Here is a 25887-nt window from a genome sequence, read left to right on the forward strand (position 1 = left end):
TGCTCTCCACAAACCACCTGTACGGTTACACTTACTATTTCAAAAAGTTACTACATTACTTCATTAAAATTCTCAAATTAATGAATCTGATTTTCAATATATCCTATAACCGATTATTATAACGACTATTATAATATTATTAAACGAACAAGTGTTGAAATTAGGGTTGTCTACATTTTCACTAGTTTCATCATTTTTTTTTTTTTATTTTACCCAATTTAAATGTACTGGAAATATTGAAACAAGTAATATAATGTGAATAATATAAAATATTACATTTATTATTTGACATTGAATTAATTAATTGTTGGTATTTATGCAGAAAAATGTAAATAATAATAAAATAAAATAATTTAATATCAGTGAAGTTGTCACTGAATCAAAAACATCATATTAAAAAACTACTAACTAAGAATGCTGAACTAAGATGGCTGAACATTTCTATACTATCAAACTAAATAATTTTAGTTTATATCATTATTTTCATATCAATAAATCATCATTCCGATAGACATTGCAGTATACCGAAAACAACATTTTTAGTAAAAATTATTGCATTACCAATATAAACTGGAAATAATTCATTCGAAATGAAAAATTACACTTAAAACAAAATTTTTAATTCAAAATAATTTGGGGGTGCTAAGCACCCCCTGGCACCCCCGTATGTGTGCCAATGTGTAGGGTACACGCTATATATATTATATAATATATAACTCTGTAACCTATATGCATTATACAATGCTCAGTGTCTACTCTATAGTCTATACAGTGTCCCGCGAGGTTAGGTTAGGTTAGGTTAGGTCTATACCCATTGCGATATCTCACGAAATAATGGAGATATCAAAATTCTGGTTTTATTTTATTTTATTATTATGTATTATTTCGGGAGATATCGCAATGGGTAAATCCTTACAGGATTCCCTGTATACGTCATATTTTAGAACTGTCCGCGGGAAATTTAAGATCCTGGAATAGTCATTATAGTTTCATAATATGTATATTGCAAACAGAATTCAAAAATATGTAGGTATAGAGTACTATTGGGTACCTACTGTATAATGGGTAATTGAATAATAATATGTGTATCCTGTTTTCGTCTTTGATACATGGTGTAGTTGTGTAGTAGTATTCACAAAATTTTATTGGCATTTATAGAGAAAAAAACTAAATAAATTGAAAACGTCTGCAGTAAACAGCTCAAAACGAGTCAAAATATTTTGAACCTTTCATCAAATATATAGGAAATGATAAAATAAACAGTTTGGGTTGATTACCTAACCTACCTTGAGCAGTAGCGGCTCAAAGGGGGTATATTTGAGTCATGTGATTCACAGAAATATTAATGGGTGGTTGGGTCTTATGGTTGGAAAAGGTAAACTGCACTATTTTTTCAGGCTGATAATTTAAATATTAAATTGTAAAAAATAAATATAATATATAGTCGTATATATGTACTCAGCAGATAGTGCACAGTAATAAGTAATAATTTATGAAGGTTACTTACTTATGAATACACTATTGAGCCCTAATTTTAGGGTTGGTGGCGTAAAAATATTAAACGCGATTCGAGGGAAAAAAGTTCAAGCCGCCACTGATTACAAGTATCTGTAGTTATTCATTTTTTAATAACAACATAATAAGAAAATAGTTCCATAAGAACAATCGAGAATCGAGTGAACATCCAATTATGTTGTAACAATTTGACTTCAAATGCTCATAAAAGTTTAATTCAACTTTTCGGATATAGACATATTTTTTTTTTGATAAACGTAGACACAAACTTATGAGAAATCTCGTATTAAATTTTTAGTTTGGGAGAGCTGGTCAAATTTTCTTATGCTTAGTGTATATTATTTTCATATTATATTACTCCACGCCGTTCAATAAATCCTTCATCGGCATCATATTGAATGAGTAACACAAGCCATACGACGTGAACGTTTCTTGAAACAGAACGTTGCAGGGATCGTTTTCTATTGACCGTAACCAAAAAAATGACTTGACTACTTCTTCACATGGAAAAGACAGATTCTGCTAACACGACCAATGCAAAAATTAAATTAAAATTTATAGTTGTCAATACGCACATCATAATATTATTGCTGATTTTCGTTGGGTTTGTCATTGTTTTTTTTTTTGTTCATTAAAGTCAAATGTGAAAGTCAATATAAATGTAGTAATTGTAAAGTAATGATGCATATACCTAACCTATAACCTATAAAGTGTTACCACCCGGATAAGTGTGATGTTCAATAACTTATATTAATTGATATTAAACAACTATACAATTATTAGAACAATATAAGACCAATGTAATTATTGTAAACCAACCGAGAAAATAAAATATAACGTCATTATATTCAACTGGAATATAATATTATTATTATTATTATTATCATAATTTAATTTATATAAGTTCTCATAGATCATAATATTGTCAGCCGTAGATAAAGAGCTGCAGTTGATCAAAATGATAATATTTTAAAATCGATTGACAATTTCGAAATACATTCATACTTCATATACCAATAATTCAGTAGTTTTTTGTTAAATATAAATCTTAATTGTAAACATTGTACAAGAATTGAAAAAGTTAACAATATCTAATATAAAGATTTCTTAGATTGGAGAATTATGTCATAAACTCATAACTCGTCATCACATTGTTCATCATGTTTTTGTTTTGTATATAGATTATAGGTACCTACTGTACGAATGCACACTGCACATGTTCTATTAAATAAATACACTAAGTGCATAAACTTGTAGGAAAATAAAAACGTTTGACACTATTTGGATGATAATAACAATAACAATAATAATAATGGTATACTTTCCTTTAGAACTTGCGAAACAAAGGAACCGTCTAGAAACTCTTCATACGGTTTCCATTTTTTTTTCATTAGTTTATTTTCACAAATATCGTACATTGTGTTCCGAATTAATCTGTCGATAAAAACACATAAGATATCGAATAATGTATTATTTTGTTCACGGATATAATATTATGCGTAAATAGAAAACTCGTATAATATACTCGTCTTCGTTGATGTTGTTGTTCGCAATATCAACATCCGAATAGTTAAAAACGGATGGGCGGATTTTGTTTGCACTGCACACGGTAACTGCCGGAAACGGAATCGTCCAAATTGATGAAACCGAATTGTCTAACGATATTATTGCTGGCATCTCCGAGAACATGGTTATCAAAAAGTAAATGGACACACCGCATAGTATGTATATGGCCACCAAGATAATGGTCCAAAAGAATCTGAAATAATATTATTATATTTTCAGGTGTTATACCGTATTCCAATAATATTATATATTAATAATTATTTATAGGTACGAAAAAAATATGGTTATAATGCGATTCCGTGTCAATCTTTCGGCAGCGATATAATGTAGGTATGTACCTAATATTTTATAGATACTAGGGTCTAGGGCAGGAGTCGGGAACCTTTTCGTAGGAAAGAGCCATTTTTTCAAAAAAATACAAAACTATGGTATCCAGGAGCCACACTGCAGGTTTGAACAACCTTTTTTTAGTAGGCAATAAAAACATAATAATACGTCTTAAATTTAGAAAATATGGAAAACTTTATTTCATTAATTCATTATTATTTATATTTATATTATTATTATTATTATTGTTTATACAAATATAATATTATTTAGTATAATATAATTTATATTTTACGGATATCGATATATTGATAATTATCCAAAGAGCCGCAGGTTGCTAGTTAAAGAGCCACATGCGGCTCCGGAGCCGCAGGTTCCCGACCCCTGGTCTAGGGCCATAATAAAATATAATTTTTTTTAAATGTATATAAATAGGTGCACTGGTAATATGGTTCTATCCGCAGTGGTGATAAAATCTGAAAATCGTGGCCTTAAGACCAACTCGTCATGCGAGAGCAAAGAGGTGAAAGACTTATACATATTATAGGGTATTAGCCAGTATTAGGGTTATACGTAGGTACCTACGCCGAAATAGGTTTTTAAAATAAAAATAGGTGAAGATCTTATATTATTCAATAGATTAACTCAGAGGTTCTCAATGTGTGGACCGCGACCATCCGGGGGTCACGAAAGCTTTATAGAGGGGTAGGGGCGCAAGAAATTTTAAAAATCAACATTGTATTGGTAGGACAGAAAAAGATTTGTGAAATTTGCGTAATAACAATCGCTATTAAAATTATTATCATGAGAGGCGCTCATGTCTAGGGTTGACCAAAATGGGGAGAGGACTGGCCTTAAAAGTTTGAGAACCTCTGGAATAACTAATAAAAAAACATGACGACATTTAAATAATTTTCTAAAACGTGAGTTCCAATGGTTTAATAAATAAATTACAAAACAATAATCTGTTTAGGAATATTACTGCTGTTTTTAATGAATGAAAAACAACGAGGTCGTAGTAAATTTTTTGTAATCTACTTAATATGCTGCAGTTGACTCTTTCTATTGTAAATTGTAATGATAGTTACTCTTTTATTATTAATGATGACACCATCAAAATCTTAATTATTTATATTATACTGTATATTATACCATTTAAGCCTTATCTACATAATAAACTTTACTATTTTCTCGACGACATAATCATCTGTACGATCTCGGTAATAATATTCTTCGCGTCTACATTCGATTATACGATCATACGTTGTAAATATTAATAGTGTATATGTATATTAATTTCAATGTGTTTCGAATTTTGACATTGTTATAAAATATCTGTAAAAAAATATAAATTTATTTATCATAATTTTTTAGGTGCTCCATTTGGCTTTCTCTCAAAAAGCATATAAGGTCTCCGCCATTTTTCTCACACACAATTTGTTAGACGTTACGCTAAAATGATCTGTAGTATTATCTGTATATACTTATATAAAAGTTTAATTTTATATACATAATACACACTAGTGATGGGAATTATTCGAATATTCTAATTAGAATAGGTCTATCGTAAATAATTCAAATATTCGAACATTCGAATATCAGTATTCGATGCTACAATATAATAAGTAACGAAAATTATTCGTCTAAGTTTTCGCGCAACACAAAACGTTTAATAATAATATTAGGTATATGGTGCATAAAGTCCTGCGAGAAGTGGATTCGAAGCCAGCGATATTTACTATTTGATAGGGCAACTTATTAAAATACAAAAATAAAAATTGTGCGAAATACTGGAATATCATAATTAAATTATTCCCTATTAATAATAATGTATAAGTTAAAACAAAAAAATAAAAAATAAATAAATAAATTTTAACTACAAACGGTATCGGCACAGATGCGGTCCGCACAGTTGCGGTTAATACCTTTTTGGTGGCACTTGCGGTCACTATTTTTTTTTACATAATTTTACTGGTTTTTACAATACTGATATAATAATAATAGTTAAACCTATAATATATTAAAAATCAAACTTTCCTTCTTTTATGTTATTTTATATATAAATTGGTACAACGTTATCGATGTTGATGCGATGATAATTATAATTATATTATATTGCGATTACGATGGGAAAATGATATTTTTCGATATAGGTACGTATGTGGTTAGTTGTATCAGTTGTAGACAAAACGTATTATTACGAATAACATTTATTGCCAGTCCCAAGCCTGTAAAAATGCGAAGGAAAGTTAATATAGTTTACCTTTAACTTTATTATTATTTTATCAGTATTGTCAAAACCAGTTCAAATATGTAAAAAAATATAGTGACCGCAAGTGCCACCAAAAAGGTATTGACCGCTACTTACTGTGCCGACCGCATCTGTGACGTAATCCTACAAACAGGTACCTGCAAGATGAGAACTATTTTCGTATTTAGGTCGATTAATCATTGACATACAATTAGTTATTACTTATTAATAATAAATAGTATAAAAAGCTTGCCATGGAAAAACGGATAAAACAATTTTATTAGGTATTGTAGCATCGAATACTGATATTCGAATGTTCGAATATTCAAATATTCGAATTATTTACGATAGAACTATTCGAATTCGAATATTCGAATTATTTACGATAGAACTATTCGAATTCGAATATTCGAATATACATTACTAGGGCTCGGGACTTCTAGGAGTTTGCATGTTTTTAAATAATCACCAAAAACATAGCTAAGTAATATAGAAATTTGTTTCATAGCAATACAAGTTTATATTTAAAATGTATAGTTGCATATTTTGCATATTTGACCATTTTTCATTTTATAAGTGCACATTTGACAATTATTTATATGAAGGAGTATAAGTCGATCGGCGATCACTATAAATTATAAATGTATTATTACTTATCGGTACACCACACGCGTGATTCCTGATAATGATACCAAAATAACATTTTATAGACTATATTATGACTAGTTGTAGATAGAGGCCATACGGTCCCGTAGGCCGTGAATAGTAAAAGTTGACAGTTAGTGTTGTGCGTTAGTGTTGTGCATACTTTATTGTTTCCGTGCCGTGTTTTTTCTTTCGAGTGAACTCGTATTAAATTAATTAAAAAATGCCTAAACATAAACCAAAACCTTATGATCGGCTTAACGATTTTGTAAAAGAATTCGGTGAAACAATATTCTCGTCAGATAAATCCGTCTTGTATTGTAAAATGTGTGACATTAAGGACTTAGTGCTGAGAAGAGATTCACTGTTATTCAACATTTAAAAACAGCAAAATACATTCAGAATATTAGCCGACAACAATTTAAGTTAACAAGAAATCAACAACTTGTATCTACTTCTTTCAGAAAAAAAAACGATTTCAATAAAGACTTATGCAAAGCGATGTTGTCGGCCAATATACCTTTTTATAAACTAGAAAATAAACATTTTCGAGAATTTTTAGAACTCCACACCAAAAAAGACATACCGAAAGAAGCCACTCTCCGTAAAGGTTATATTGACGACATATTTTTGGAAACAATAGAAAATATTAAAAAATGTGTCAACGGAAAACAAATTTGGGTCTCAATAGACGGGCATCGCCCATTTGCGCCAAAAAAAATTAATTCGTTTTTGGTACAGCCCATTTGTGCCAAAATAAAAAAGGTATATTTTTCGAGGCACCTTAGTTGCGTCCCGTTAAAAAGGTATACATGAATTGCGTCCCACTATATTGGATAGGTAGTAGAATTTTTATTCCGTTTTCAGGGGTTCTCCGAGGTATATTTTTAGTAGTTATTTTAATAGTATAATTCAAATCTAAAAGTTTTAAGTGCAATTTTTGGGATTTTTCAACTTTGTTGAATTTATTCATTTATACAACTATTTTAGCTAAAGTCGAGGTATTTAATACAATACAAAATAATTTGTGAAACGCGACTGTTTAACTGTATACGTAGTATTATATGTATGTGTATATACTATATAGCATTTAGTTTCGCAATGTTTTGGATTTACCAAGCTGATATAAAATGTTTGATTAGGTGGGTACAGTATCTACTATTAATAATATTGTTGTGTTTAGTATATCTTTTACTGCAGTTCGGTCTTCGTTCTTACTCAGTTTTTAGTTTTTCGTATACCTACGTGAGCTGTGATAACTGTTTAGTTTTTATATATTATTTAGAATATTATAAGTGAAAAACAAAAGCATTTGAAAATAATTGATAATTATAAGTTCTGTTTCCATAAATGTTTGGCTAATAATATTCAAAGTTGGAAATGTACGGTGAAAACGTGTAAAGCATATTTAAAAATTAACGAGAATGATCATGTTTTACTTAACGTGAGCGATACTGCCCACAACCACGATGCACTATCTGAAGCAATTATAATTCGGCAAATTGTAAGTAATTCTCTTAAACGAAAAGGTACACAAGAGTTATATGAAAGACCAGCTAAACTAATGCATCGACATTTAAAAGAAAGTATTGATATCAGTGTTAAAAATACATTAACAATTACCGATATTCGCTATATAAAAAATAATTTATATCGATCTCGTAGTGAACAGCTACCAAAATTGCCAACGAATATTTTAACTGTACTACAAACGAAAATGAACCTTTTTTGTTTTTAAATGATTCTATTAATGGTATAGTAATGTTTACATGTAAATCAAATTTAGAGTTTTTAAGTAAAATTAAAACAGTGTATGTTGATGGCACGTTTGAATATTGTACAAAATTTTTTTGCCAATTATTTACAGTTCACGGCCTTTTTAACAATTATTACGTTCCTTTAGTATATTTTTTATTAAAAGATAAACAAACAATTACTTACTCTGAAGCATTTAAAGCTATTGATTTAGAATGCTCAAAAGTGTGTCCAGAATTTAAAATTGATATAATTTATGTTGACTTTGAAGTTTCTATTCATAAGGCAATTCAGAAAATTTGGCCAGAAACACTTATAAAAGGGTGCAGGTTTCACCTAGGACAATCGTGGTGGCGAAAGATGCAAGAACTGGGCTTAGCTAAAGAATATGGGTTGAATGGAGACGTTGGAAACTATCTATCATATATTTTTGGATTATCGTTTTTGAGTCCAGAGGAAGTTGGTGATTTTTTTCATTTGAATTATCAGAAATACAACCAGTTGATTCTAAAGTTGTAGATTTCGCTGACTATTTAGTCAATAATTATATTTCAGAAGAATCACTTTTCCCTCCATCAATATGGGCAGAAAAGAGTTCAAGTTTACAGCGAACGACAAACGCGTGCGAGTCTTTTCATAAAAAATTTAATAGTTTTTTTAATAGTTCCCATCCAAATATTTATATATTTTTAGATGTTTTAAAGATAATGCAAACCGATAGTGTTATGTTAATAAGAAGTTCGCTAATTTCTGTACGTCAATATAGGAAACCGCGCCGAAACAATATTTTATTTTTTGAAAATCAAATCAAAAAATTAAATGAAAATAAAATAACAAGGTTAGATTTTGTAAAAAGCTTATCTAATAAATATAAACCTAATTTTTGACTGACATTTTTATTGACAACATTATTATTATTATTTATTAATTAACTTATTTATTACCTATATTATGGACTATATTAATTTGTATTGGATTTAAGCGATTTAACGTTTATTTACTTGTTTATTATATTTGATTGACTTATATTATATTTATAACTGTTATTTATTTTTGTTAGTTATTTAAGAACCCCTGATTTAAATATACGAATTGCGTCCTGTATTTTTTGGGACGCAATTCGTGTATACCTTTTTTACGGGAAGCAACTCGGGTGATCCCATATTTTTTCAGGCAGCCTATTTCAATTTGCGCCAAAATTACCTAGTATAATAAATTATATAATAAAGTAATATATTTTTTTCTCAAATAATAATCAATTAAATAGTAATTAATACAATTTTATTTAAATTATAGTTAACTATACGAATGTTTTTAAAATAATAATCAATATTAGCAGTATAATACACATTTCTTTGAAACAATATTCAAAATAAATACAAATTGTTTTTAAAAACTATGTACTTATTATAGTTTATTACTAACTATTATAATTTATAAAAAATAAGTAATAATAGTTAATATTAGTACTTACATATTTTTTATTAATTATAATAAACTAATATATATTTTTTTACAATCTTTTCTTTTTATGATGTAACGCCACAGAATTTTGACGCTTTTTATTAGAATATTACATAATATCATTATTATAATCTTATAATATGTCCACGTCCATTTATTATTAACTCATAGTATTTCCATAATCTCTATTATTATGCATGCGCTCATTAAATATTATAATGACAAAAACACTGTTATGTAATACTAGTCCCCTGACCTCCCCCACATGTAGTGTCCATCGCATCGATGTCGCAGAGGGCGCTCCGCCGTTGTTGTCGGGCGTCGCGGTCGTAGCCGCTGGCGTATACGGACAGGGCAACCTGTTTTCCCACTAATGTATATTATACGAAAGTTCCCGACGCGACGCACTGACCAACCCCCTACCCAAGAACATCGAGACGCCGGAACAGCCTACAACCAGCCACCGACGTATACTATCGATGACCGATCTCCGGTGTTCGATTTTTGTTTCTGCTCAACGCCATTGGCTCTCGCAACACGTCTCCCGGACTCAAACTTTTTGTTATTTGTTTTCACCATCGGCGGAATACCACCATGATGGGATGAAGTGACGTCATAGGCCCGAGGCGGGCGAAGCCATCTCAAACATCATCAACTCAGTACAAGCACTCGTCACCAAGTATTATTTTTCCCCCAACATTCCCCTTTTTTCATTTTGATTATGTATCACCTTAGTTTTTTATATCCTCAGATTTTCCTCAGAGGTGCCCCGGTAACCGTCCTGCGGAGCCGTGGGTCGTTTCCTTTAATACATCTAAATGTATAATGCGTCATACCGACGTATGATTATCATTCCGTGCCGGTAACCGCTTGTCGGAGCCGTAGCATTATCTTATATATTTTTTCCCTGTACTTTGTGCACTTTCCCATGTGCCAAATATTATATATTATTGAATTGCACTTGCCATTTACATAATTTTATATTATTTTATTCATATTGTTTAAAACACACCCTTTTCTTAAAACCGTGTAAAATATAACTGTATGATTACCTTATATTTTGTCACATTTTTTTATTAATATTATTTATTTTACATTTTTTTTCCCCAATATAAATCCTCGGCATTAATTTGCCGTTGCGTGTATCAAAGCCTATGAGCTCCACCGACTTGGCCTTCGGGTCATCACGCGGTGCGGCTCCTAGGTCACGACAGAAGTGTTCCCCTTTTGTCGTGGGTGGTTTTCGGTAGGTAAAATGCCCGAATTCTCACAATGATAATAATCTATTAGGTATACAATTGTTTTAATCAAATTTAGTCAATAATATGAATGTTTTTATAATAATTATCAATAATACGCTTATTAAACAATAATAAATAATTAGTATAGGTGTTAGGTATACACACTTTTTTTTAAACTATAGGCTATAAGTAATAAAATAATAGTCAGAACAATTTTTTTTTAATATCAATGAAATTAATTATAATAAGCGAAAATAAAAAAGATTATTTTTAACATAATATCTTTTCTAATCTTTATTGTAATTAAATGCAACTACTTGTACATATTCATAACGCGTTAATTTTTCGTTTTTATAATTCTCAATTGCTTTTAAAGTTTTTTTTAATCTGGTTTTAACTTGTGAATTTTTTCGAGGGTTAGGTATATTTTCAGCACAACTGTTGATTTTAATATAAACATCTGTTTGAACTGTTTTAATTAAAATTTCTAAAAATGTAAAAATATTAGGATGCGATTTATAAAACTGTTCATTGAAGTTGTGGCGGTCCTGGACGGATACCGCGTGGATCAGTGGTGTCACTAGTGTAGGAAGTGGTGAAAAAAAATCCTAGACTGACAAATCATCTCCGTTCAGAATCGTTTTTCGTATACAATGATACCTATCATTCCATTCAAATGTAATCCCATCCATTACAGTACCCCACTGTACAGCAGAGCGACATCCACGACTTACCCGCTTTTTTCAATTTTGATTTTTAAATGGCAACCATATTAACAATATCATAAATGAATAAGGCTATGTTTTGAATGAATTTTTACGTTTAAATTTTCATTTTTCGTTAATCCGTTGACGAGATATAGTCTCCCAAAGTTGGATGGTTTTGGGGTGGTGTTTGTGTATAAATGTGTTATACCATGTCAGTACCGCGGCCGCAGCAATTGGGATTTTTCACTCTAGTGTAAAACATAATACACTTTTCAAATAAATTCAATAAGTACGATAATTAAGACTAAGTTGTGCCCCAAAATAGGTAAACATATTTACACAGGACAAACACCACTCCAAAACTATCCAACTATGGGAGACTATGTCTCGTCAACGGATTAACGAAAAATGAAAATTTATTAAAAATATAGCCTTATTAATTTATGATATTTTTAATATAGGTTGCCATTGAAAAATCAAAAGTTGATAGTGGTTAACCTAATAAATATAAGGGTGAAAAATATTAAAAAATTAGAACAGTATGTATCTAAAATTTTGAAAAAAGTAAATAGTTTTTATAAATAATGAGTGTTTTACGCCTCATGAATCAACTTGTATATACATATATATAGATGAGTATATGACTACAGCAGTATCATTTCCATGTTGTATTTCATAGCAATGGTTAATGGATTTTAGTTAAACGCACGCAACGAAAATAAACAAATGTATAATATATTTATATACACTTATATAAGTATATACGCACTAAATTAAACAAATCCGTCTCCTCTTTCCGGGTGAGTTTTGGGTCCATCCACCGGTGGATGTCTCTTTTAATTTTGTTTAATTTAGTGTTTTGTAAGTTCCAGAGTCATTGCCATTTATTTATAGTATCTTCGTTTATGAATTTTTCTGAGTCAGCATATGACATTTGGTTTATTAGTAAAGTTTCGTTGCTGTTAATGGCTATAGAGGCTTGTTCATCGGCTAATTCATTGCCTCTTATTCCCGAGTGGCCAGGTATCCACATGATGGTGATTTCTTTACCCAAAATGGAAGCTTTGTTGAGATTGTTCTGGATTCTATTTGCAAAGTCGCAGGGGTTTAATTGGTTTTGTAAGCTTTTTATCGAACTTAGTTTATCGCTGAGGATGATGAATTTGGACTGGGCTTCTTGGATAATAATCTCTGTAGCCATTATGAAAGTATGAAGCCGCATATATCCGTGTACCCCACCTGGTCAAAATAGGATGCGGAAGTAATGGAATATCAGGTGCAACAGATTTTAATATTTGAATACGTGAAGGTGTCTTAAGAAATGATTTTTTTACATTGGATACGAGTTGATCGACGTTTTTATACTGGTTTCTTATTTCTTCAGCAACACGGTGAAGCCCGTGTGCTAGACAAGTAACATGTATTACTTTAGTATACAAATTTTGAATTGCTTTACCGGCCTTAATCATGTAAGGCGCTGCGTCACTTACAAATAAAATCACTTCATCGTATTTTACACCTTGTGGCCAGAGCATGTTCAATGGTTGGTCAAAAAGCTTAAAAATTGTGGAATGGTTTGCTTTTTGTAATTCTTCCGAATTCAACAAAAAAATGTTACCCGGCTCATCAACTGTAAGAGTTCCAATTATTACGTTGGCGTTTTGTCTATTGGGGTGTTACCCATTTGCGCCAAAAAAATTAATTCGTTTTGGGTACAGCCCATTTGCGCCAAAATAAAAAAGGTATATTTTTTCAGGCAGCCTATTTGCGCCAAATTTACCTGCGTAAACATTTTAAATTAACGACTTGGTTATTTCTTATATTTTGAAGATCTGTAAGGTATAGTAAAGTTATTTTTATAAGTCTATAGATTTTAAAGCTTTTTATATTATTGGGTCTAAAGATAAACAAACAAGTTTTATATCAGTTTTATTATGTTGTACGATCTGGGTACTACGTTTACCGGATATATAAGTATCGTTATTCGTCAAAAGAACGATCGCAGTGTGATTTCATATTTCATCAGACATTCGTTACGATAATTATTTAAATTATAAATTATAAGAATGGAGTTCACAACAAGCACAAGAGGAAAGAAAATGGTTGTTGAGAATGGCCATAAGTATATTTTGGCGTATATATCTGCTTAAAATGTTGAACGGTGGCGTTGTTCAAATAAAATATGTCCAGCAAAAATATTAATTCAAGATGGAAAAATTATTAAAAAGCATGGTATGTTGCAAACATTAATTTGTATTTCAATAAAATGTGTTAAATGTAATATAAATATTAATTCACCTAAGTAATATATTATAAAGAAAATTACTTTTTTCGCAATATTACTCTGATACTAAAAAAATCACTTAAATTACACGTCGTAAAATTATAAATTAAATTTTATAGATTCGCATAATCACGAACAATGTACAATAATTGCACGACAAAATGTAACTACAGCATGTAAGCGGGTGGCTGTCGAAGACATAAGTATTCGTGATTCGTCCTAGGAAAATCATTTTAACTGAAATGAATAACCACATAATTAATACAGATTTCACGATATCTGATAAATCCGCTATACGAAAAAGTATTTACTATGCTCGTAAAAAATCTCTTCCTTCAAATCCTAAATCTGTATCTGATGTGCATAAAGCATTAAACGATCTGCATATCACCACTTCTAAAAATGAAGATTTTTTATTTATTAATGACGAATTATCTAACATAATTATATTTACATGTTACGAAAATTTAAATTTTTTATGTAAATCAGAAACGATATATATTGACAGGACTTTTTCGTATTGTCCAAAATATTTTGTTCAATTTTTTGTCATTCATGATGGATTTATCAATGAATATTATGTACCATTAGTATTTTGTATTTTAAATAATAAATCGACAGAAACGTATCAACTTGCTTTATCATATATTAAAAATAAAGCCATGGAAAATTTCAGTTTAATGTTTAAACCAAAATATGTCACTGTTGATTTCGAATTAGCTATACATCTCGCTGTGAAATCAGTATGGCCATTATCCGAAATTATAGGCTGTCGTTTTCACTTGACTCAAGCTTGGTACAGGAAAATTCAATCACTAGGTTTAACTTCAGCTTATAAGAATAACAAGTGGTTAAAATTTACATTTGGTTTAACTTTTCTCGATCTAAATGAAGTTTTGTTAGACCCTCGCGGTCGAATTCGAATTTCCATCAGGCTTCATAACAGCCCTATTATATTCACAACCGCAGAAACGTACATAAATCCGACAGTAGCCTGTAAATACGGCAAATCACCCTCCCCCCACCCCACAAGGAACACCAAACAACGTCCGAATGGCGGACGGCCACACTGCGACAACCAGTGGAACCACCGCATTCGAAGACATACCACCAGCTACACCACCTCCTAAGGACGGTAGCGCGGAGGAGGCAACCTACATCACCACGGCGGCACGAGTACAGTGGATGAAGACGGCGCAGCTTCAACGGGATCCGGTACTGTGGGCCGCTTACACACAAAACGCGACTAGCAACCACGACGCGACCGAACAAGCCACAACTCCACCGGTACCGGCTGGAACACCGCCGTCGCTAGCGGTTTGGGGGGGGGGAGTATGACGCGTGCCCGCGTAATAGCCGTTTGAATTCAAACGGCCTTTGCGCGGAAACCCGCGCAATTACTTCTCTTTTCAACCGCCAATCGACGACGGACGACACCGACACGCGATAAGCGCGCCTGGAACGGTCGATCCGCCGAGACTCCGAACCGGTCGACAGTAGAGGGAGTTCTCTGACCGACACTGAACGACACACGCTCCTCACCACCCCGCTATTTTGATTTTCGTGTTGATTATTTTCTGGCGGTTGTATTTCCAATTATAAAAACGAAAAATTAACGCGTTATGAATATGTACAAGTAGTTGCATTTAATTACAATAAAGATTAGGAAAGATATTATGTAAAAAATAATCTTTTTTATTTTCGCTTATTATAATTAATTTCATTGATATTAAAAAAAAAATTGTTCTGACTATTATTTTATTACTTATAGCCTATAGTTTAAAAAAAAAGTGTGTATACCTAACACCTATACTAATTATTTATTATTGTTTAATAAGTGTATTATTGATAATTATTATAAAAACATTCATATTATTGACTAAATTTGATTAAAACAATTGTATATCTAATAGATTATTATCATAAAAAGAAAAGATTGTAAAAAAATATATATTAGTTTATTATAATTAATAAAAAATATGTAAGTACTAATATTAACTATTATTACTTATTTTTTATAAATTATAATAGTTAGTAATAAACTATAATAAGTATATAGTTTTTAAAAACAATTTGTATTTATTTTGAATATTGTTTCAAAGAAATGTGTATTATACTGCTAATATTGATTATTATTTTAAAAACATTCGTATAGTTAACTATAATTTAAATAAAATTGTATTAATTACTATTTAATTGATTATTATTTGAGAAAAAAATATATTACTTTATTATATAATTTATTATACTAGGTAATTTTGGCGCAAATTGAAATAGGCTGCCTGAAAAAATATACCTTTTTTTTTTGGCGCAAATGGGCGATGCCCATACTAATAATTAATAATAATAATCCGAGTTCATAAGAATATATATAAATAGCATATTATATAAAGGTATTCATGGGCAGTGGCGTACCCAGGGGGGGGGGCTTAGGGGGATTCAGCCCACCCCCATTGACCGTGTTTTGGAATACATTTTATATTATAAAAGACAAAGTACAAACCTTGATATTTCTAAAAAACCGTATTGAATACAACGTATTACCTTTAGTAACAATGACCTAGTATAAGCAAAGCATAAACGTTAAGTTTATTATGGTACCGAATACCGATATAGATGATTTAGCCCCCCCCCCCCCATTCGAAAATCCTGGGTACGCCACTGTTCATGGGTATATAATATGAATTAAGCAGCGTAAAATATTCTTATTAACAGATAAATATTATGCGTATAAGACTACTGATTTGAGTTCATAAAATAAAGTTCATTAGGTAAAATTTAGGTATGATTTAATGAACAGTTTTAAAGCTGAATAATTATCGTTATACTTTATTACAGTTGCAATAGATAACGTGCAATATTTATTGTCGATTGACATTTTTTCGTCTTGGATTAAATGTAATCATTTATATTTATGAATTATTAAAATATATCAAAATTCATGTTTTGCTACAATAACTATTTAATTTTTTACTATATTATATTTATATTTATATTTTTACAATATCTTGTAGTAATTTTTTAAGTAGATTTTTACAACTAACTATTTACTATATTTTCATTTCAAATTAATTGGAATATTTAACAAAATTGCAATTTTAAATATTATATAGAAATATTAGTTGGCGCCAACAAAACGGCGGCGCCAAAACGTCTAGACCGAATTAAAATACCTAAAGACACTCCACCTATTCACAAACGACCGTATGGTATCCCCTTTTCACAACAAAAAGTAATCCAATAACAAATAGAACAAATGGAACGGGATGATATTATAGAAAAATCTATGAGTCCTTTTAATGCACCACTATGATTAGTAAAGAAAAAATCTGATACGTCAGAAAAAGAAAAATTTAGAATAGTTATAGATTTTAGAGCACTCAATGATGTGGCAACTATAAATGAATTTCACCCTTTACCAAATATTACGGAAATATTATATCAATTAAGACAGTGCCAGCTATTTTCCATAGTTGATTTAAAGAGTGGGTACCACCAAATTTCGTTAGCTAAAGATTCTAGAGAACTTACAGCTTTTTCGACAAGTCAAGGACATTATCATTATAAACGTATATGAGTATGGGACTCGCGTCCGCACCAAGTACATTTGCTAAGGCTATGGCTAATGTAATGGCAGGTTTAATAGGTATAAAATGTCTCGTATAATTATATATGGAAAAAATTTGAATGATCACAATCAAAAATTAATCGATGTATTCGAACGATTACGTATTTATAATTTAAAAATAGAACCAGATAAATGCGAATTTCTTAAAAAGGAATGTTTGTTTTTAGGACATATAATTTCAGAACATGGAATTAAACCAGATCCAAATAAAATTACTTCAGTTATGAATTTTCCGACACCGAAAAATGTTAAACAAATTAAAAGTTTTTCAGGACTTAGCGGTTACTACCGAAAATTTATAAATAATTATAGTTCTATAGCTAATTCGATGACAAATCTTTTAAAGAAAGACGTAAAATTTAATTGGGATGATGAATGCCAACAAGCTTTTGATAAATTAAAAACAATACTTTGTTCAGAACCAATTTTGCAATACCCAGATTTTACGAAAGAATTCATACTTACAACCGATGCTAGTGGTAAAGCACTTGGGGAAATTTTATCACAAGGCAAAATAGGGAGTGACTTACCAATTTCTTATGCATCACGAACATTAAACTAATCAGAATTAAATTATTCAACAACAGAGCTAGAATGTTTAGCAATAATATTCGGAGTAAAATAATTTAGACCTTATCTATATGGCAGAAAATTTATGATATTTACTGATCATAGACCATTATCATGGTTATTTAATTTAAAAGATCCACTGTCCAAATTAGCGAGTTGGCGTATTGAACTTGAACAATATAATTATGAAATTAGATATAAAACGGGAGTACAAAATTCGAACGTAGACGCATTAAGCAGAATGTATAATATTAACGAAATTAAAGAAGAAAGTTACGCAACATTTTTAGAAAAATTCGAAACGATAATGATAACAAATAAAAAGTAAAAGAAGTAGACGGTGAATTATTAGAATCACCAAGCGAGTATCATATAGTATCAGAGATAGAAAAATATTATAATTTAAAATCAGGAATTAATGACGAACTAAAGAAAAAATTTGGGAAGGATAAGATATTAAAAGCAAATAAAGATTTAGGCGATGTCGTAAAGTTTAAATACGAAAATAGGTATGTAATATTTTTAATAACAAAAACTAAAGAAAAACAATTAACAACATATGAAAATATGCATTTAGCATTGTTAAATTTAAAATATTTTTGTGAGAAACACAATTTAAGTAAACTAGCTATGAACCAACTAGGACGGAAAGATGGATTAGAATGGGATAAAATTAGATCGATGATTCGATATGTATTTCGTAATAGTGTAATACAAATATAGAAATAATAATTTGTTCTAAATTAGAATGATATACTTGAGAAGAAAAATTAATAATTTTTAAACAATTTCATGATTCTAAATTAGGGGGCACGGTGGAATAAACAGAACATTAAAAAAGATAAAAAGACAATTTCATTGGCCAAATTTAAAGGAAGAAATAAAAGAATATATAAAAAATTGTCATTCGTGTCAAACGAACAAAAATACAAATTAACACCATAGGAGTCCAATGGTCATTACTACGACAAGTACTAAACCATTTGAAAAAATATTTTTAGATATTGTAGGACCTTTATTAACCACTGAAACAGGAAGTACGTATATTTTAAACAATGATGAACGATTTATCGAAATATTCATTAGCAGTACCTCTTGAAAATCATACAGCAAATAATGTAGCAAGAGCTTTCGTAGAAGGATTTGTTTATGCCCACGGTCTTCCAGACAATTTTGATAGATCAAGGTACAGATTTTCTTAGTAAAATTTTCGCGGAAGTATGCAAATTATTTAAAATAAATTCGAGTCCTTACCATCCACAAACAAACGGTAGTTTAAAACGATCACATAGAACACTAGCCGAATATCTAAGACATTACGTAGATAAAGATTTAAAAAACTGGGATAAATTATTACCATACGCATTGTTTGTGTATAACACAACGGAACACACTGCCACAAATTATATCAGCCGTATGCGTTAGTATACGGCAGTGGCGCCGAAGTCCTAAAAATCTAGTAGGGCGAAAAATATTTCAAGAGGCCCAACATCTTAATATCGGAAAAAATGGCATACCGTGGAGAGGAAAATGGTCAATATGAAGCGGCCTTATCTTAAATTTTCAAAATATGTCGGGCCATGGCCCGAACTTAATATAGGGTTCGGCGCCACTGGTATACGGGAGAGAAATCGATATACCAGTTAAATTAAAGTGTAATCTGGAACCTAGATATAATTATGACGACTATATTTATGATTTAAAATACAAAATGCAATTGTCACATCAAGTTGCTAGGGAAAGATTAATTAATAGGAAAATAAAATTTAAAAAAACAATACGATAAAAAAGAGCATAACGCAAATCATAATGTAAAAGATTTAGTGTTGCTTAAAGATAATACACAAAAAAATAAATTGAGTCCTTTATGGAAGGGACCATATGAAGTTTTAGACGTGTTAGACACGGAAAATATAATTATTTCACGAAACAGGAAACAAGTGACGGTACACAAAAATGATGAAAAAAAAATTTACGATAATAATGAGCAAATATAAATAAATAAATTTAAGATAAATTGAATTAAGTAAAATTGACATAAAAAATTATTTTAATTGTAGGAATAGGAATAATAGATTTGTAATAGAATTGGAAAAAACGAATTATATTGAAGTGTGGTGTACCGTCGTGTGAGGTCTATCTTAGTTGTTAGTGTCAAATGAAGTAACACAGGTGTTGGTTATAGGTATATATATTATATTATAATTACTGATTTATGAACTTAACACTGGATAAATCAATATTGATATGACTTAAACACTAAAGAACTAAATATTTAAATGAATTACACACTAAAGAAATGAATATTAAAATACTAATATTACGAGAGGATCTGATTGACACTATACGAGGTTCTGCTATACAAATTATAAGATGCTCTGCCGAGTAACGCGGGTGTCACTCACTCTTTTGACCAGACTCGACTGCCTACCAACAGACGGGGCGCGTTGCAACGGTCCGTCCGAGGCCTTCAGTATGTGCTGACCCAGCCTTTTTGGTCACGTAGACCATCGTGAGAACCGAATCAGTCACACAGTCATTTTATCCTGAGTCAACACAATTGAGCGTTATATATATAAATATATACGTAGTACATACATACATACCTATATACATTGACACAGGCATGCATATACAACAATATCTCGAAAGGTGACACATCCAATGTAATAGTACTTTGGAACGGAAGTTCAGATTTAAACATTTTAAAAAGATTAAATATAAATAGGTTCCCAGTATTAAACATAACGTGTTATGACACTAAATTCAATGGCAATTTCAGCATACTGTTAGAAAATTTAAACACAAAAATGACGATCTTTGAGTACCAAATAGGTACATTCAATAAAACAGGAAGACTATTGAATTTAGAGGAAACACACGGGATGGTTTGTAATAAGAAACATAGATTAACGTATGCTCACGATCCAAGAATGGATGTAAAATTGACGAAGTGTATCTTTGATTTTATGGCGAGGAAAGTGAAATACGATAATCTAAAAAACACTTTTAACAAATACGGAGGAATTAAATGTAAAATAAAAACAAAAATAATATATGTTAATATAAGATTTAGTTTAAGTTAATTTTAACCATGAATATATTATATATAATAAAATTCAAAAATAATAAAATAAAATAACAAATAAAATAAAGGACAATAATATATATATATATATATATTATAGATATAAGGGATTTAATAATGAATTTAATAATGATAATGATAAAGAATTAATAATTAAATGTTATTTTAAGTAAATAACATATACATATTAGAATGGTGAGGGATGATATTAGACATAAGATATTCATATTATATTAATCATGTTAATTATATTAAAAAAAAAATGTATTATTTAATCACTTTATATACCACATAGAAATAAGTAAACATATGGGAATGATATATTTTAATGTAATCATATGGGATTATGGGAATTAATATTATATAAAAGAGTAAGTAGCACTTAATATAAAAACTAACACTAACCAAATATATACTAACATATTAAAGGAAATATAATATATATTGTAATACTAACCACATATTTTAATGTAATAAATAAAATCGTAGACTTATTGTAATACGAAAATATATATTTTATTGTACTAATAAAAATACTATTGTAATAAAAAATGACAAACATGAAATGTAATAATATATAATTGTAAATGCTTCATGCATATGTAATAATTAGAGGTCGGATTTATAATCTCTTAAAATCCTTAAAATATGATGTTTTTATGTCGCATAAATTAGGCAATATAGGTATAGGTATAGGTATATAGGTATTCTCTTAATATTCTTTTAAAATACCAGATATATGATGTTTTATGTCCTTAAATATGCAAAATATTCTTTTAATATTAAAAAAAATTCAGTTTAAATTTATTTTGGCTAACAAAATAACCTACGATTAATTTTTATTAAAACCCAGAAATTTATTATTTATAAACAGAATTATTTGGTGAACATTATTATACCTATCAAAGTGCTGATAAACGTGAAATATATTCATTATATGCCGATATTATAAAAATATTCTCAAATATTCTCTAACGTGTTAAATATTCTCTAACCCATAAAATATGCTTTTTTATGCAAAATAAATTTTTTCCTATGAATTTTGTGTTTCATGAATCGTAAAGATTTCTCACTCCCATTTAACTGCATAGACTAGAAACAAATATGTAAAATCATAAAAATCCGACCTCTAGTAATAATGAATGTAAAACATAAAATATAAAATTAATGAAAATTGTATTGTAAACAAGTTGTTTGAACTCTAAAAATATTATTGTAACATAACCATATTGTACACAGATTGATTGATTTCTGTCTTTAAAAACATAAATCAATTTTTTAGAGGGGAGGTGCTATGGACTAGCGTCCCGCATTTTATATTTTACTGTCAACTAGGTACCAGCCGCATCAAGCTAGGGAAGGGTGCGATGAACTTTGTAAATGTAAAAGAGACAGCATTTCGTGGAAATCATTAACATTAGGGAAACACGAAATCATGTGGTCATACGACTATAAAAGATCATTGATAGGGGTACACAAGGTATACATCAATATAAAAGTTCCAAGAACCAATGTTATAATATCATAATATATATTTTTACATAATAATAATATAAATTATCGAGGTCTGCAGCTGCACGGGATGCACATTTGGCTTTCAAGTGGGTGAGTAACATTTCCGTCAGTCTAGATAATTATACCACATCCGTAAGAGCAGCGACAAGAACGAGTAGACTATGGGGAGTAGAGGGTAGCACTATATAAGGGACCCCGAAACGGCCTGTATTCAGACGCAACTCAACCAGACTAGCCAGAGCACCTTCACGCCAGTCTGTTCTTTAAATTAATTAAATTGGACTTAGAAAAATTCGAATAAATAATATTCTGAACTTAGAAAATATTCGAGTCAAACCGAATTCATTCTAGTCATTCAGAATACTTAACTTGTTAACTAAAATTCAGCTTTCATGTTTATAAATAAATATATGTTCTGTCAAAATAAATAATCAAATAATCTAACTAAGAAGAATTCCACGTTGTTAAATTAACTCAAGAGTCACCTTCCAAACATCATCCTTGACTACTGATACCTGTTGTAGGTGACGTGTTACTATACACTGTACCTACATCGAGTATTATTCAATAAATATCATTATTAATTTATTGGTATGTATCAAACAGAATATGATGTATAGTGTATACAATATATTATTGTAATAATAGGTATGGATTTCAAACATGACATTAATTGATTTATTTTTCCACGTCTACTTGTGGTATAAATGTTTTATGATCGATTTTGAAAATTTTTTTTTTCTTCACCGAGATACCCGTATATATGGGCTTTGAATTGAAACGATTTTTGTTTAATATTATATGGAAAACCAAAGGTCTGCCGAGGAAATTTCATATATCTAGTAGAAATCTAAATTTATTGTACTAACGCTGCTATGTCATTTAATATCTCAGAGAATTCCGGGTAAGCAGTGGCGTAATTTTGGTGTGTAAGTGTAGCATTTGCAACACCGAAAATATTCATATTGGTAAGTTTTTTAATTTTCACTAGAATATATTATTTATCATGTTATTATATACTATACATATAGTATATTGATTTATATTTTATATTATGAATTATGATAGTTTCAAAACCTGCTAAATATCATTTGTACATAACCAGTTCAGAATTACTTTTAGATAAAAGTTCAACAATATTTTATCGCCATTTTTTCGGAAACTTATGGAAATTTGTTTAATGACTCTTTTACACATTTTTTTGTATCAAATGATTGAGATCATCAAAGGACGTAATAAAAGGTTTGCAATACCGAAAAGGTAAAACACGATTCCGTACGATTTTACCTGATTTTTTCGTACGAAGTTTTAAGCGTTGTTACCAACTTTCATACCGGTGACCGGTATATGTATATTCCCAATAATATGAATATGACCAGGGTTAGGATTTTATAGCATTTGTATATTTCTTATGAGATGCTTAAATAATAACAGAGTAAACTAAAAATGTGTTTCATGATACAAATAACTCAAATTAAACATTTTATTTTGCTAAAATATGTCTTATTTTATGAAATTATATTTTTGTCAATCGAATTATCGAGTAAATTATAAATCTATAGATTAAGTAAATAGGCCGATTACGCCGACGCAATGCCGTACAATTACAGCAATAATATATAGGTATAATTTTTTGTTGATACTGTAAGATTTCCTTTTTTGTATATTTTTGCACATGACTATTCGAGTGAATTAGAAAAAGTTAGTAAATACATTGCGTTTTATCACTTTTATCGCTTTTACTATCTAACTTGATATCAAAAATAGTGGTCGCCGCTTATTGGACTCACGGTTAATTGACTCATTCGCCTATTAGACTCAAAACGACTGGTCCCGATTCACACATATACAAAAATTAAATAAATAAAGAAAATATGTACATACATTGAACAAACGTGTTATAAATAAGTCGGTATCTTTTAGATTACTTTCTTCACGATAAACCAAGCAGTCGTCAATGTCACTTAATACGACAGGTAGTGTATGAATAGACGTCGTTGTGTTCAATGTGTTGTCTGCGTTTATATTGTCCAAAATTTTTTATTTTTCGTGTTACAATGAACAAACGACGTGATTTGAGCGTGAAAGAAAAATTAGATATTCTTAAAAAATATGATGAGCTTCCGAAAATGAGCCAGCGATAAGCAGCATGTAAGTTAAACGTGTCTTAAAGTTTATTTACTAGATAGGATGCTGAAAGTCGATAGGAAATTGAAAATGCATCATCAGAAAATGTGAATTCAAATCGTAAAAGAAAAAGGGTCGGTAAAGAAGAAGAAGTTGAAAAAGCTTTGAAACAATAGTTCACAAAAGCCAGAGAAAAAGATGCCCGAGTTCCAGGACCACTGTTGCGCCAAAAAGCAGAATGTCTCGCGAAAAAATGGGTTAAGATGATTTTGTGGCAACAGAAGGTTGGTTTCACCGATGGAAGAAACGCGAAAACATTTCATTCGTTAAGCCACACGGGGAACATGGAGAAGCTGACTATGTAGGTGCACGGTAGTGGATTAATTCAGAATGGCCATCTCTTATTGCCAAATATCCTCCGTCATGTGTGTTCAATGCGGATGAAACTGGACTTAATTTCAGGGCATTACCTGAGCACACTTATGCTTACAACTTACGGGTTTTCAAGGGTGTTAAGAATCTACCGGTAGACTATACTGCAAACAGTAATGCATGGATGACAAAAGAAATTTTCACCGAATGGCTGACCAAGTGGGACAATGAATTTCGTCATGATGTTTTATTACTAGTCAATAACTGCACGGCTGATGTGGTTACAGTGAAATTCAAACATTTAGCCTACGAAGCGTGGAATATCGTCAGTAAAATCACAATACGTAATTTTTTCCGACACGGTGGTTTCATTCTCAGTCCAAAAGAAGTTGAAGCTCCTGTCGAAAGACCCACTGACCTATCAATTGAACTTTATAATGAATGGATAAATATTGTCGAAGAAGTCCAAACTACCGAACTCGTTACTGAGGAAGATATATGTGGTGAAATACAGTCAAAACAGCTAAAAAAGAATGTGGCTGGTGATAGCGACCAAGAGGAACCTGATGAGAAACCACCATTAACTAAACAAAATAAATGTGCTAGAAGTGCTTCAAATTTTACGTAGAGGGATTCAGCAAAGAGATGATTTTGACGTATTCGAGAAACATAAATCTTATGAAGATATGATTATGAAGTTGGTCGAAGAAGGGAAAATCCAATCAACATTAGATGGATTTTTAGCAAAAAAATTTAATTTATTTTATTAATTATGTATGTATTTTATTTATTTAATTTAATTTTTAATTGCGTATAGCTAGATTTTTATTTT

General features: G+C 30.2%; 1 protein-coding gene across 1 annotated transcript in view; it reads right to left on the reverse strand.

Moving 5' to 3' along the window:
* LOC107168717 (pickpocket protein 28-like) overlaps positions 1-25887 on the reverse strand; it is a 37239-nt gene that overhangs the window by 5241 nt on the left and 6111 nt on the right. The window contains exons 3-5 of the mRNA XM_089229023.1: positions 3041-3274; positions 2843-2949; positions 1874-2036 (exon numbers count right to left, since the gene is read on the reverse strand). Of these exons, the coding sequence (XP_089085149.1) occupies positions 1874-2036; positions 2843-2949; positions 3041-3274 (504 nt within the window). The remainder of the gene's footprint in view (positions 1-1873; positions 2037-2842; positions 2950-3040; positions 3275-25887) is intronic.

Source organism: Diuraphis noxia, unplaced genomic scaffold, assembly GCF_037042655.1.
Source record: "Diuraphis noxia isolate RWA-SAM2 unplaced genomic scaffold, SU_Dnox_SAM2 contig0005, whole genome shotgun sequence".
NCBI classification, from domain to species: Eukaryota; Metazoa; Arthropoda; class Insecta; order Hemiptera; family Aphididae; genus Diuraphis; species Diuraphis noxia.